Source organism: Sabethes cyaneus, chromosome 2 (genome assembly GCF_943734655.1).
Source record: "Sabethes cyaneus chromosome 2, idSabCyanKW18_F2, whole genome shotgun sequence".
Classification (NCBI taxonomy): Eukaryota; Metazoa; Arthropoda; class Insecta; order Diptera; family Culicidae; genus Sabethes; species Sabethes cyaneus.
This window is the reverse complement of record NC_071354.1, coordinates 149,985,770-150,001,707: the sequence shown is the minus strand read 5'-3', so window position 1 is coordinate 150,001,707 and position 15,938 is coordinate 149,985,770. Positions and strand designations below refer to the sequence as shown.

Sequence of the window (15,938 nt, the reverse complement as noted above, 5' to 3'; positions counted from 1 at the left end):
CGCTTCCTCCTCCGTCTCTACTTCTCTACTTCTAACAAATTTAAATTCGTATCGGGCCTTCAACATCCCACGCACCTACCGATGCCGGTCGTTAGTATCTACTGCGACGGTGTCCTTGATCCTGCTCAGCATCACTACCATACCAGTCCAGATACTGCGAGTTTCCATATCGTCACATCTGCTGCATACCGCTAGCACAGTACGATGCTACGATATGCTTGTGCTATCAATAGGGCTCGATAGCATAGGAATACTGAACTCATTTGCTTTAAGGTGATAGGTTTTCTAACAACACTTTTAAACTTGTTGTAGAAGTAATAGTGAAAAGGAAATATAATGTAAAACGTGAAAAACTGCCTGAGCCAAATTTGATATCTTGAAAAGGCGAAGAATTTTGATATTGTTTATTGTAGAGTCTAAACAATAATATTTAAAGACGTATTCAAATTAGGGCGTAAAAGTATTATCAAATATATAAATTTTGGCTAATATTCAAAAACTCGAATATTCGTATCCAATAACGACTGGCAAACCGTTAAAGCTAGTAATAACCATGGAAAGTATAAACAATTTTAGTTCAGCAACATGCATGCAAAATATGCAGCTCATCGAATTATCGATAACAGCATCGTAACTTGCAGCTCATTAACTGAACAGCTATAAATAAATAATAATGCCATAATGCCACAGAAAAATCACATCCTATTTACAAAAGGATCTCGAATAATTCACAAGTCTAAATAAAAGATTTAGGATTAGGCCTGTAGCACGGTCTTTCTCCCACCGGCAATAATGTTTTCAAACATGGACATATCTTTTTAAGGGGTGTCACTTTAGAAAAGTCACCAACCGCAACCATCGCTGCAAAACTGTCGTCTACGTAGGTACGTAGCACAGTGGCATCGTTTCAGTGTACTAAGTTGCCTTCACTCGTAATATATTCCGCGTGCAGGCAGGTTCGCTTGCAAGCGCAATCAGCGAGTGTCCCCCATTCATTCGCTCTCTGAACGCCACAGCGGCTAGTCGTGAAAGGTTGTGAATCACGTCAACATTTTAAAAAATCCCAATCGAAATCGTTTCGCGAGTGAGCTCTTACGAGCTAGACACGACCTACAACAGGCAGTGTTACGGATTTTCAGTTAACCGGCTCCTAACAAGTGCCATTTTCATCTAAACCCAAACCATTCCTCGGGTTAACACCAGTTTCAACCGCAGGAAAACAAGGAAACCACAAGTGCAACATTTAAATGTGAAGCAAATTTGGTCATGATTAATACTTAAAGTAGACTACTTAGAGTGCGAAAATCACATTTGAGATTCATTAAAGTTACCTGTCTCGTTTCATTAGACTCAGTAGACAACAAATACTCATAGTGTTGAACACATGGCAATGCGGCACCGAAAATTATTGAAGTTGGCTTCCTTACCGTTACCACTATTACTAGCGGCGCTAGTGACCTTCACACAGTGGCCAATTCAGCAGGTGAGAGCATGTGGTATAAATGTCTTACAAGTGTATAGGCACCATAACAACTTTGTTGCTCTGCTCTTTCAGACACAAGGGGTGTAAATTGAAAGTCATACTAGAGAACAGATATGTAGATATAACCCGTTTGGAAGCTGCACAAACTTAACCTATAACACTTAACACTTCAAATAGGTCTTTGTTTAATAACATAAACTTTTTTCTCACTTTCTATGTTGTTTAGCATATTGCCGTTAACAAGTAGCTTTTTGAATAAAAGCATATAATTTCATTCTAAAAATGAACATTTTAGTCAACTTGCCATCAATGCCATCTGGCATCACCGAAAAATTTGTGTATTATTCGAAACATATTTAAAATATTTGTTTTCCAGTTACGAAAATAAACAAATAACAGGATTGTTTTAGATATATACTTCTGATGGTAACTGTTGACTTTGTTTTATTAAGAGAAGTACGTAAAAATCTGTGTGACCCTTGAAAATCATGCCAGTAAAGTTATATTTATTAACCCATCATGACCCGGGTATACCTAAATTTGGACCAAATGAAGTGAAACTGTGTAATCCATTATAATATTATGGCTCGAATGTGTCGGGAAACTCAAAATCGTCATTTGGAATGGTTTCAAGGCCAAAATATCGCAGGTTTTATATTTCATACGCTCATTTTCAAACAAACAAATTACAAAGCTGTTCACATATTTCTTATCGAATTTTGTGATAGATTTTACATATAAATACCATTTTACATTTCAGGTAATGTTTCGTCACAAATTGTAGACTTTGTCATGCGTTTTGGAGACAAAGTTTTTTTTCGCAATTTTCCACCTTATATCACAACAACAAACTTTTTTTCCACCATATATCACAACTTTGCACTATTGAAAACACAAATGAAATGACAAAAACTGACAGATTATCTCACTCACACGTCAGATTGATGTCTTATCTCTCTTGTGGTGATATATTAACAATGCTAACTATTAAAATTTAGCAGTAAACATGTTTTGAAGTCGGGGTATGATGTATCATACGCTAGGACATAATGGGTTAAGTAAATGTTTTAATAGAACCCACCTAAGAGTGGAAAATCAGGTAAAAAAATTAATCAAAATATTATATCTTTTTGTGTAAGGCTTGAACATTTTTCTAGCATACAAATTAGGCCGCTCAACAAACAGATTTTGTTTAAGAATATTTTTTTTATTATGAGTGGTTTTAGCCCAGAGGGTCATTCACCAAATTTAAGAATAGTTCAACTATTGTACTGCTAATTCCCATAGAACAAGTGCTTGATAGGCTATTATACTACAAAAATGTTACTTGGGCAAGTGTCATTCCATCTAAAGTGACCAATAAAATCGGATAAATTGCAATCGACCATCAGCGATTTCACCAAAATTGTTCATTCCGCCCCCATAAAACAACACTTCCCGATTCTATGGATTTGTTTACACAAAATAAGGCCATTGCAAATCATATCTAAAGTTTTTGTCAACCCCCCCTTAGAAATTTGCTTGAAAATTGAAAAATCGGGGGGCCAAAAAATAATTTGTGGGATATGAGTCAAATTTATTTTTTTTTAAATCAATTGTCTGTGGGTTCTACAGTCTGAAAAACTCGAAAAATGAGTCTCCGAGTTGAATGAACGCTTCTAGCACGGGAAATTCGAACAATGGAATTTCCGGAAATCGTCCAAAAAAATTTTCCTTCGTTTTAGTCTTTTTTCGTATATTTTTGCATAGAAAATAATATACGTTATTATTATAAGCAAGACTAGATTCGGTTTTCACGTTTAAACCATAAATAAAAATTCTTAAAATCCATGTTTTTTTTTGCTCGATTAATAAATTCACTTTGTTTTTTTTTTCGACCCCCCCCCCGCTTCAGTGGCCGAACACCGGAAGGACAAAAACTTTATAAAATATTTGTAATGGCCTAATTGGCCATTGTTTTTCCAAAATCTTGTTTGCTGTAGTCCAATTAGTTTAAATGTTGTTAAAAATAGAGTAAAATGAGCAAAATGGAATACTTCTCGATAACAAACAGAGAATGGGTGGTAAATAGCTGGATAATGCGTAAAACAGACCCCTTAGTGGTACCCAGCATCTTATCTAGAAACTTCTATCCCTACATCCTCGTGGTACCAGCCGTAATACGAGCAACCTTAGCGGAGACCGGGTAAACAACACCGGTGAAAACTAAAGTCGTATACTAACAGGGAAGGAGGCACAGTGTTGTCTTGGCACTATAAGATGGCAGCCCCATCACGAAACTCGGTAACGTGGCTCTAATGCGACTACCTATCTAAATCCAGCACACTAGAGACAATCAATGAAATGCTACTAGGAACATTCGACATGGAGAAAGGCGACAAAATAAGGACATTGAGATGGAATAGAAACTTGGTACCTGGTACTGCAGATCACAAATTTCGTGGATGGCGACAGGGTGCTGCTCGATCAGTTAGAACTCCGAAAGCTTAGCATCGTGGCACTGCAGGAGATCTGTCGTAAAGGCGAGAAGGTGTGGAGGATTCGTGGTGGCAAAACCCAACTTCACCCAACTTTAGTAGTGCAGTAACTAAGCTGGAAACGGACTTCGAAGTGATGAGCAAAATGCAAGATCGCGTAACGGACTGGAAAGCGACAACGAGCGGATGTGCATGTTGAGGATAAAAGGGAAAAGGCCATTTCATCAACTACACCATCATAAACGTGCATTGTCCGCACGAAGGCAGACCCAACGCCGAGAACGAAGTGTTTTATGTGCAGCTGGAGGCAACGTCATTGAGTATATGAACGCTTAGGTTGGCAGAGAAGAAACGTATAGACCGCTGATCGAGCCTTACGACACGCACGATAACGACCAGCGATACATTCACTTTGCAGCTTCCCGAGGCTTGGTGATAAAAAGCACTTCCTTTTACCACAAAGACTCACTCGCATAAGGGTAAACGGGGTAACAACGCCCGCCGGGGTAAAACCGCCCACCATGGTTTTACAGGGCCTTGCTCAAATTGGTGTTAAATGTTGATGACAGTCATATTACTGAATGCGTACGCAATATTTTACAATACCTTGTACAGCAATATCGTATAAACTATCGGAGAAATAAATAAAAATAGATTTTTCGTTATAATCGTTTCGTTTTTTATAACTTTGTTCCCGCAGAACTTAGGGTTTATTTTATTCAAAACGTTAAAACTTTCAGTAAATCCAACCCACATCGCTTCTCTGATCCTGTCTTCATCCGACAGTACCTAAATTAGGTAACTGTTCATGCAGTTTTGTTGAAATAAATAGTGAAATGTGTAAATCGGTCATTTGGGGGTAAAACCGCCCACAACGAACGGCGCAAGACCGTCGTGTATAATGCTAGTGCGATAAGGAGATTTTTAAAATAATTGCATAGTTTGGACCAAAGGATCTCAGATTTACATAAAACAATATAAATGTGCTTAGTTTATAGCTGGTGGACTGTTTGGAAAAATCTAATTCGCCAATTTTCCCTGCGGGCGCTATGGACATTTTCTTGTTTTCTCGGATATAGCTTTTTTAATAATTCCTCCCTCTTGGGACAAATAACATAGAATAAACATATTTTTTATGAAAATATAGCAAATTATCTTAGCAACGGAAAAGTAATATGTATCTGCTTTATCAATCAGAACAATTTGAAATGTCAAAAAATGACCTACCGGATCAATTGCAGGAACTTTAATACCCATGTTGTTATATTTTATCTTAGATCCTCTCTAGTCCTTAAAGATTGACTCCAGGATGCCTAACCCGATCCATCTTGTTGTCTAAGGAAACTACACGGTATCAATTTCAAGACTGTCGGTACCTATATTACTGATATTCTACCAATACGAGTGGTTGCCGGACACTCTTTCGAACTTGCGAATCTCGGGGAACTATGTATTGTTTGATAGCAAACTGATTCAATTTGTTTAAATTAGATAAATTCATGAATCCAATGCCACCAGTTTCATTCAAATCGGTTGAATATTGTTAAAGTTATATGCTATGGCGGTTTTACCCCGTTAGTGGGCGTGTTTCACCCCGCATGGAAAAAATACTCTATTTTTTGGACGTGTTTCCAAATCGCAATAAAAAATAGAAAATCATTCCAGATATTTATGTTTTTATTTTTTATATGTAGGTAATAGATCAATTGTTCATTTAAAGCAGATAAATTAGAAATTGAGCTACAACTTTTTTTTATACAGGTGGTTTTGCTTAGGCGGGCGGTCTTGCCCCGCTTACCCTTACCTGCCTCTGTGGAGCGAGATGCTTCGACCCTCGAAACTGGATGAAGTAAGATACACTCAGTCGTCAATCAGGCCGCAACCACGGTGCTAGGTGAGGAAACCTCAAGCGCACAAAATGGTTTGTTTGACGGGGAATGGAGAGGAAAAAAGAGGTTGAAAAAACAATCTAAGCATTTCCACGAGGAAGAATTAGGCCAAATATCGACGAGCGAGCGACGAATGAGTTGTTCACGATCCTGAGAAGGAAAAAGCGCCAGAAGGAGGACATGACTCGTTAGGAGCTGGAATAACTATTCTAGGCTAATGGCACGCGCAAGTTTTACGTGAAGGTGAACCAAACTCGTAAGGGTTACACACCTGAACTTGACATCTATAGGGACGAGGGAGGGGATCTAATCACAAACGAGCGCAAGGTGATCGACAGGTGAAAGCAGTTCTTCGATGAGCAAGAGCCACTTCAGATTTCAACTTTAATTTCCACCCTGGACCACTAGTGGAAGACATTATTTAAATATGCCCTTCCTTAAAAGAGTATTAAGCTCACTGGAAGGGCACTTTATTGTAATTGTGTTGAAATGATGGAAAGGTTTTGTGCCTGTGGGAAAAGAGGCTATTGCTTCATTCCCAGGGGTTTTCCTTTTCCTATTAATAAAAGTAAAAAGTAAAAAGTAAAAAAAGTAAAAAAAAGTGGCCAGCCCATTGTAGCCTGCCGTATTTAAAAAAAAATACTTAAGGTGAATGTTTCTTTGGAGTTTTTCATTACGAAAAAAATGTGGAAGACTTTTTCAGACAATATATTTTCTTGATTACTGAGGACCTTTACATACATAAGGAATGCTTGTTTTGCGATACTTGTTTCAAAAGTTATGAATTCTTAAGGAAGCATAGTTCTTTTTACACCATATTTTTTGCCTGATTTCAAATATTTTCTTCTCGATAACGCGAAAAGCAAATCGATTCGAGTTTTTTGCATTCTAAACATTGCACTTTATACTAATATTTACAATTTTGTTTGCATATGTGAACGAACCTCTACCCCTCTCCCCTACGGCTCCTTGAACATGAACATTCGAAAAAACATGATATACGATACCATGGATTGGCGCTCGCGCTGGGGGGCTTATCCGAATTAAAAAATTCCAAAACGACATGAAAATATATTAAACTAGCTGACCCGACAAACTTCGTATTGCCACAAATTAACCTGTGTTGTACATAAATCATGAATCTCGGATGATCTTTGTCACTTCTCGAGTTTTGCAAGCCCCCCAGTGGGCGGCGCTTCCGACGGCGGGTCACCGGCAACACTCGCGACCGTCTCATCCTGAATGATCTAGTGTTACTATAGATAGTTTTTGTGGTCTTGTTATTGATTAATGTTTTATGGAAGAGTCTCGAATTTCTCAAGTTGGATTAGTTTTTGAGTTTCGCAAAAATTTCTGTTTTATTTGTATGAGAGTCCATATCCCCCTACCACAGGGGTGAGAGGTCTCTAACTATCATAAAATAAATTCAAGACTCAAAAATCTCCTACATGCTAAATTTGGTTCCATTTGCTTGATTAGTACTCAAATTATAAGGAAATTTGTATTTCATTTGTATGGGAGCCCACCCTCTTAAAAGGGAAAGGGGTCGTAATACACCACAGAAAAAAATTCTGCCATCTAAAACTCTCACATGCCAAATTTGGTTCCATTTGCTTGATTAGTTCTAAAGTTATGAGCAAATTTGTATTTCGTTTGAATGGGAGCCCCCCCCTCCTAAAAAGGTAAGAAGTCCTAATTCATCATGGGAAAAATGATTGCCTCCAAAAACACCCACATGCCAAATATGGTTCCATTTGCTTGATTAGTTCTCGAATTATGAGGAAATTTGTATTTCATTTGTGTAGAAGCCCCCCCTCTTGAAGTGTGGAAGGATCCTAATTCACCATAGAAAATATTTTTGCCTCCAAAAACCTCCACATGCCGAATTTGGTTCAATTTGCTTGATTAGTTCTCGAGTTATGGGGAAATTTGTATTTCATTTGTATTGGAGCCCCCCCTCCTAATGTGGGAAGAGGCCCTAATTCATCACAGAAAAAATTCTTGCCTCCAAAAACACCTACACGCCAAATTTGGTTCCATTTGCTGGATTAGTTCTCGAGTTATGAGGAAATTTGTATTTCGTTTGTATAGGACCCCCCCTCCTAAAGTGGGGAGGGGTCCCAATTCATCATTGAAAAAAAATTGTCTCCAAAAACACACACATGCCAAATTTGGTTCAATTCGCTTGATTAGTTCTCGAGTTATGAGGAAATTTGTATTTCATTTGTACAGGAGCCCCTAATCTTAAAGTGGGGAGGGGTCCTAATTCACCATAGAAAATTTTCTTGCTCTCGAAAACCTTCACATGCCAAATTTGGTTGCATTTGCTTGATTAATTCTCGAGTTATGAGGAAATTTGTATGGAAGTCCCCCCTCTTAAAGGGGAGAGGAGTTATAATTCCTCTTATAAAGAGGGGAGGGGTCTCAATTCACCATATAATAAATTCTTGTCACCAAAAAAAACACCCACATGCCAAATATTGTTCTATTTGCTTGATTAGTTCTCGAGTTAGGAGGAAATTTGTATTTCATTTGTACAGGAGCCCCCCCTCTTAGAGTGGGGAGGGGTCCTAATTCACCGTAGAAAATTTTCTTGCCCTCGAAAACCTTCACATGCCAAAGTTGGTTCCATTTGCTTGATTAGTTCTCGAGTTATGAGGAAATTTGTATGGAAGCCCCCCCTCTTAAAGGGGAGAGGAGTTACAATTCCCCTTATAAAGAGGGAGGGGTCTCAATTTACCATAGAATAAATTCTTGTCACCGAAAACACCCACATGCCAAATTTGGTTCTATTTGCTTGATTAGTTCTCGAGTTATGAGGAAATTTGTATTTCATTTGTATAGGAGCCCCCCTCCTAAAGTGGGGAGAGGTTCTTATTCATCATAGAAAACATTCTTGCCTCCAAAAACACCTACATGCCAAATTTGGTTCCATTTGCTGGATTAGCTCTCGAGTTATAAGGAAATTTGTATTTCGTTTGTATAGGAGCCCCCCCCCCTCTTAAAGTGGGGAGGGGTCCCAATTCATCATTGAAAAAAATTTTGTCTTCAAAAACACACACATGCCAAATTTGGTTCCATTTGCTTGATTAGTTCTCGAGTTATGAGGAAATTGGTATTTCATTTGTACAGGAGCCCCCCCTCTTAAAGTGAGGAGGGGTCCTAATTCAACATAGAAAATTTTCTTGCCCTCGAAAACCTTCACATGCCAAATTTGGTTCCATTTGCTTGATTAGTTCTCGAGTTATGAGGAAATTTGTATGGAAACCCCCCTTCTTAAAGGGGAGAGGAGTTATAATTCCTCTTATAAAGAGGGGAGGGGTCTCAAATTACCCTAGAATAAATTCTTGTCATCGAAAACACCCACATGCCAAATTTGGTTCTATTTGCTTGATTAGTTCTCGAGTTATGCAGAAATTTGTGTTTCATTTGTGTGGGAGCCCCCCCTCTTAGTGGGGGGAGGGGTCTGTAACCATCACTAAAACCTTTCCTGGCCCCAAAAACCTCTACATGCAAATTTTCACGCCGATTGGTTCAGTAGTTTTTGATTCTATAAGGAACACAGGACAGACAGACAGACAGACAGACAGACAGACAGACAGAAATCCTTCTTTATAGGTATAGATTATCTCGTGTTTGTCCCAAGGGGTTTGCAGTAAGGCGTATAAGTGCGTAGTAACCAGAGATTTCTTTTGTAATCTTTTACAAATTAATTAGGTAATCAATGGTAATCAGTATAATCAATGATAATCTTAAGTAATCATGATTAATTTTTAGTAATTACAAGAGATTGATTACTGGTAATCAGAGGTAATCAGTAAAGTAATCAAAAGTAACTTCTTTCAAAGGTGTGTAGTAATCATTGCTGTTGGAAACCCCTTGGTTTGACCCATCCTTTTTTTTAATTCGAACGCATAACAAAATGGCGGACATTCAAACATAAAAGTAAGGTTTTTGTCGAAAAAATTGACTTTAAACATTTCTAAAAAATACAAAAATTGTAATATCGAAAAAAGCATGGGTCAAACACTAGATAATTTTGTTGGCTTGGAAACGAAAAAAAGAATCATGAGAATTGCTTGAGCCGTACTTGAGATATTTATGGTACCGACTTTCAGAACCTGGTTTCGAGAAAAACGACGTTGAAGTTTTTATTCGCTGTGTAATCGCTCCAGACATGCGCGGTACAAATAGCTGTAACGTTGTCAATTTTTGGAATTAATCGAAATGACTTGAAACACATATGGTCAAAATGTTAATCTTTCGAAATAATCAATAAAAAAATTTTCGATTTTTTTAAATTGAAAAAGTACTATGCCCCCTTAAAATATAAGCGATGTCCCAGAAAACCGAAATATTTTCCTTGGAGTTTTCTTAGAAAAGTGAAGATTTCGATTTTTTTAAGATATTATTTTCGTTCAGATATGAAGGTCCATCAACTATGCCCGTGTACAAAATTGTATGAATTTTTCTGAGAACTTTGGCCAAATTTAAGCAATATGTAGTTCTAAAAAAATTCTTTTGCATAAACTGTCAACTATTTGAAGCATAGCTCATATTTAAAGCAGTCGTATCATGGTTCCCCAGAGGGAAGTCCGCATTGACGGGAAAACGTCACTAATTAGAGTTTTGATAGATTTACCCCAGCTGTAATATGCAAAACAATCTTTAATAATTGAAGTTGGAAGTATGTTATCAGTATGAGTTTTCTCGTTATTCCACTTTCTCGTGATTAACAGCTATACCTGTAGTATAGGTACAATAAACCGGAAGGTTTGAGTTTAAGATATCACTCATGAGGAAGCATTAAGGGCCCTAATGCGGATTTGGAAATGAAAAATTAAAATATTGATACTTTTAGAAATTATTAATCATCCAAAAATAAACAACAATTGTCAGGTTTCTTGAATAATGATATAAAACCTTTGATTAATGATAAAATCAACCCAAGATATTTCATGGTAAATCAATGTTATCATCCGAACAGAGGTCGAAAATGCAGGACGATAATGCCCTGTTGTTTCTTCCTTTTTACAAAACTTTAACTCACTAGTCTCCCAGTTGGCTTCAAGGTACGGCGATGTCGATGCGGTCGATCGATGCGGTCTAATATCAGTCGTTGTGTATTGAATTCAATTACGTTAAGGAAACCAAAACTCAGAAATATATGAACGTATTTTTCCTTCGGACAATACAAAAGAAAATTCCAAAGATGCACGTGCCTTTAGGACATTTCCCGGCATTATTATATTAGCCAGTTCGCATTAAAGATGTTTTGCGTACCCTCATACATAACATGCAAATATGCTTATGCATATTATGAACTTTTCCCCGGTGTTGATGCTATGGACTACAGATTAGGATTACGGTTACAGATACAGTTGTAACTGTCGTTCAAAGTATTTCATTCATCGAAAATTAGCATTCAATGGAGTGATTCCGTTAGGTGACTGTTACTGGCCGTCACAGAGTGAAAGCGGGGAAATGCGTTACGGCTTTTTCTCCATTTTTATTCAAATGAATATGGTGATTATTGTAGCTGCTAATTAAATGCAACAAAACGTGATGTCAGTATGCAAAAAACGACTGTTTTGGCGTGTTGGTTCTGAGTCACAGGTAATCTGCTGACGGCAGTACATAGAACAATCAATGAGTTCTTTTGCAAGGATCTCCTGCACCGTTTCAGATCAACTTGTTCGAGAATAGTCCATTCACTGAACAATGAACTAGATCGCATTATGAATACATCGTTGTATGTCTACTAAACAAATATATAACTAGACAAACATTTATTAATTAATTTTGTATACCATCAGACGAGGTGAAAATTACAGTTACAGTAGCGCAACGTTCTACTTGACAACCATTTGCATTTTCAACAAAATTTAATAAAAAAAATGACCAAAGATGTTTCATTTCAGGTCGAAGCAAAATTCACACCAGATCAAATGAGTGTTGTGTCCAGATCTAACAACGATACCCATTTGCGTGAAACAGTGAAAAAGATCCTTAAACCACGAGTTGTTGGAACTGCCTCCCATGACGAAGTCAAACGATACATCATTGACCAGCTAAAGCAAATGCGTTTTATTGTTGAGCTTGATGAATTTAACGATAAAACGCCACATTTCGGACGGCTAAGGTTCTCCAACATAATCGGCAAGCTGAACCCATCGGCGGACAAGTATTTGACGTTGGCATGTCATTACGATAGCAAATACTTTCGGGAACATGCATTTGTGGGTGCGGTTGACTCGGCCGTTCCCTGTACAATGATGCTCAATTTGGCCAAAACCACTGCTTCGGCATTAACACTACTCCGAAACAATACTGATCTCAGCCTAATGTTAGTGTTTTTCGACGGAGAAGAAGCTTTCCGTCAATGGTCTGCCACCGATTCCCTCTATGGATCTCGACATCTGGCTACGAAATGGACTACCATGCCATACGTTTCGCAAACATTAAGCAAATCGATGAGAGAGATAGACCGGGTTCAGTTAATGGTGCTTTTAGATCTGATCGGTGGCGAAAATCCAAAATTCTACAATTTTTTCGACAACACCAGAAACTACCATCGAAGGTTGAGTGAAATCGAATCTACACTGCGAAAAAATAAACTTCTGCTAAAGGACCCTAAGGGCATCGACATGTTCATCAACAAGAGCGCAAATAGGAAAATAGAAGATGATCATATTCCATTTTTAAAGAGAAGTATGCCTTTTATTATGATTATTTGAGGGCAAAATAAAAGAAGCATTGCATCATTTCAGATATTCGCATTTTGCATCTGATACCGGTTCCATTCCCGAAGCATTGGCACACACCGGAAGACAACGAAGCTAATTTGAGTTTTAAGACCGTTGAAAACATAAATATGGTGCTGCGGATTTTTATGTTGGAATACTTAACATATTGTGATAGTAAATATGGTAGAGCTCTAAGTACGTGCTTGAATTGAATCTTTATTATTCCTTACCTTTTGTGAAACACAGCACTAAATAGTCAGAAATAAAAAAAGATATCAATGTAACAAACAGAACCAAATATTTTTAGTACAGATCGTTCAAAATTCATATTGTCATTGTCTTTGCAAACAAGAAAACCTAAGTTACTTAAACTAAGTTCGCTATTTCAATCCAGTTCTATAGTCACCAACTTATGTATCTTGGAATCATATTTAAGTAATGTTTATGCTGGAATTAACTAGAGCTAAATAATAGGCACTCTTTTTTATATTTTGCTACCTTTTTTACTAGCAACTCTTTTTTATATTTTGCTACCATTTTGCGCATGTTTCGAGATAAAACATTAAGTATTGTTATATCAGATTTGTTGATTTTTTTACGGCATAAAAACTCATGATGTAGGCAGAAGCAAAAAATTACGTAAGGCTAAACAAATAATAGCAGACTTTATAATTCACGTAATTCAGTTGTCAGGAATATTAAGTCAAAATCTGCATTTGTCGGGGTACATTTTTTAATAAAACTCTAGTCGGATACAAAATGTATGGAAATTACAGCCAATTTCTTATTAATTTAGAATTGTATTGAGAAAAATAGCAATCCATTACGAACCGCAAAACAAGATGACGCATTCTAGAACGTATGCATGAACAAATGGACCAATTTCAGATGAACGATGCACAAAAACCGCAAACGATAATTCGATGGAACGGGGCTACCCATTTGGCATAACGCCATTTGGTATTCATGCAAGTGACTCGACGTTCACTACGAGTTTGCTTGGCGCTTGTCCATTGGAGATTGCTGCTGTTTTGGGAGCGACCTTTTTCGTGACACGTACAATCGCGTTTAAAAATTCATGTTCAGTCATCTTCAAATAAACTATTGCTTGAAGGCTTCAAAAAGAGAAATTGGAGGATTGTTTCGGAAGGTACCCTGAACTATCTCGTCGCCAAAAAACAAAAGTTACTGTAGACATTATACAGCAAAATTATAAAACATTAACCGGCCGCTGTTCTAGATGATTGAAACCAGTGAGCATTTGAAGCCAAAAGTTGCACTAGGGATAATATCACTCGGATTGGTGATTGACGACCCATTAACATTCGTTCTGAGGTCATACATTCAACGATTGCCTATCATAGGTACATCAGTAATACCTCGCATGGTTTTCGCACAGTAGCAATGCGAGGTCACAGCACAATTAAAGTTAATACAGTTGTTTTTGTTAATTTTAAAATAATACGTTATATCATCGTAAAAGTTACATTATACCGAAGTTGCTGTGAATCGAGGTTGCTTTTTATTGAAGTAGGTATTACTGTCTTAGCTAAATTGCACATCACGCCCTCTAAAAAATATGAAATAGAATTTCGGACAAACAACAAACAAGATCAAAACTTAATATTAACATGATTATTTTGCATTCTATATAGCTTATCAACCCATTGATCCCACGTTCTGCCTTATCGCCTTTTCCGTCCAACCGCACGCTTGCTATGGTTACGCTTACCTTGTCCTCCTTTTGGCTTTTTGCGGCCAAAGCTTCCTTTGGAACCCTTTTTGCCCTTCTTTTTCGAAGCTTGCCCTTCCTCGGCCATTGAAGCTTCGCGCCTGCAAAAAAAAATAAAACAATGACACAAAGAAAGATACGAAATACCAAATGAATACATACTCTGCTCGTGATTCGGCTTTCTGTAGAGAAATAGCCTTTTCTACATCTATTTTGGGCTTTTTGTTAAGAACTTTGTTTACAATATCCAGGTTTCGTTTTCTTTCACGCGGTAACGAAACTGACGTCCGTTTCTTCTTATTACCTGGTATCAATTCTTTCACTCCAATTCCACGTGCTTGTTTATCATTATTGAGTTTTTCCTGGAAAACACCAACCGAGGCCGTTGAGGCTTTCGCAATATTTGCCGCCGTTATGAGCTAAAATAAAATTATATGTCAGCTGCCGATAAAGGTTTCGGTTCGAAAACATTTTCTCACCTGTTTGGCAGATGCAGAATCAGGACCCAGGAAACCAGTTCGAGGCGTTTGAATCTTTTTTGCTCGGGCAATATTTCTCATCCGCGAAATTTCATTCTTAGCTATTCGTTCGATCCTCAAATCTCGCTTCTCTTGGAACATATCCTTGTTCGGGTCAGCATTTTGAGGAACCTCGAGTATCCAATCCTTTTCTTTTTCTGCCTTATATCGTTGATAACCATATGTAGGAACCCATTTATCCAGCACTTGATCGTATACTTTCTTTTCACGAGGGCGTTTTTTGATACCCTTGGCCTTTGCTATCTGTTCCCATTTAGTTAGTGGCTTCGGAACCGGGAGCTTTCGAGCTCGAGGCAAAACAAATCGAGGAGGTGTAATCTTAGCAACGACAGATTCTTCTACACGTTCAGTTGGTAACTCCCAAATGCTATTGATAAGCAATTGTGTATTGTCCCGCGTCAGGTTCAAGAGATATTGCTCTTTGCCAGCTCTAAAAAGACATACTGGTTATGTTAGATTTACACACGAGATACGAATATTATTTACCTAAACTGATCATCGTCGAAATAATTTGGATCAGTCACCATAAGGTGACCGACATCGATTCCAACTTCCAAGTGTTTTTCTACAGTTATTGATTTGAACTTTTCCAAATCCTTCTTTTGTTTCTCGAGCACCTCTTTGACGATGTCCATTCTACAGCTTGTAATTCTTAAGAAACACACTCAGAGCAACACTTTTTCTGGCAAAGCAATGTTTCCTACGATTATGTTTACATTTATCACACTTATCACTGGTATTGAACAGAACATGTGAGAAATTCTACCGACAGAGGCAACATAAACATAACCTCTCCAATTCGTTGTCTTCAAAATTAAACTGACAGAGTGACAGCATCATTTGACAGCTTTGATGATTTTCAACCAGGTCTATGACGTGACTTCAACTTTTTGTGTTGGAGGCGTTGCGACTATAAAATTTTTCTTAAGGTATTTTTAAATGTCAGTAAATAATAAAGTTATATACAAATCCGAAACTAACTGGCATTCCGATTGACCGATGAAATAAAAAATATATATACGGTAAGGACGGTATTTTCAGCAGGTTTCTAAATTCAGCCTATTTGCCTTTT

The 15,938-nt window shown here is 37.6% G+C and overlaps 2 protein-coding genes across 2 annotated transcripts; one reads left to right on the top strand and one right to left on the bottom strand.

Moving 5' to 3' along the window:
* The first annotated feature begins 1,384 nt into the window (after positions 1 to 1,384).
* LOC128736184 (glutaminyl-peptide cyclotransferase-like) lies at positions 1,385 to 12,807 on the top strand. Its single transcript, XM_053830666.1, has 3 exons — positions 1,385 to 1,483; positions 11,771 to 12,560; positions 12,620 to 12,807. Exons 1-3 carry the CDS (start codon positions 1,385 to 1,387, stop codon positions 12,805 to 12,807), a joined length of 1,077 nt encoding a protein of 358 aa, XP_053686641.1.
* Positions 12,808 to 14,232: 1,425 nt separating this feature from the next.
* LOC128737129 (ribosome biogenesis regulatory protein homolog) lies at positions 14,233 to 15,646 on the bottom strand. Its single transcript, XM_053831694.1, has 4 exons — positions 15,353 to 15,646; positions 14,807 to 15,296; positions 14,490 to 14,746; positions 14,233 to 14,428 (listed from the first exon to the last, which is right to left on the bottom strand). Exons 1-4 carry the CDS (start codon positions 15,499 to 15,501, stop codon positions 14,281 to 14,283), a joined length of 1,044 nt encoding a protein of 347 aa, XP_053687669.1. The 5' UTR covers positions 15,502 to 15,646; the 3' UTR covers positions 14,233 to 14,280.
* Positions 15,647 to 15,938: the final 292 nt, after the last annotated feature.

Coding starts and splice junctions, on each gene's coding strand:
- LOC128736184 (XM_053830666.1), top strand. CDS start 1,385: ATGGCAATGCGGCACCGAAAATTATTGAAGTTGGCTTCCTTACCGTTA. Junction 1,484..11,770: donor CACAGTGGCCAATTCAGCAG/GTGAGAGCATGT, acceptor GTTTCATTTCAG/GTCGAAGCAAAATTCACACC. Junction 12,561..12,619: donor TATTCCATTTTTAAAGAGAA/GTATGCCTTTTA, acceptor GCATCATTTCAG/ATATTCGCATTTTGCATCTG.
- LOC128737129 (XM_053831694.1), bottom strand. CDS start 15,501: ATGGACATCGTCAAAGAGGTGCTCGAGAAACAAAAGAAGGATTTGGAA. Junction 14,747..14,806: donor ATTCTGCATCTGCCAAACAG/GTGAGAAAATGT, acceptor ATTTTATTTTAG/CTCATAACGGCGGCAAATAT. Junction 14,429..14,489: donor AAAGCCGAATCACGAGCAGA/GTATGTATTCAT, acceptor TTTTTTTTGCAG/GCGCGAAGCTTCAATGGCCG.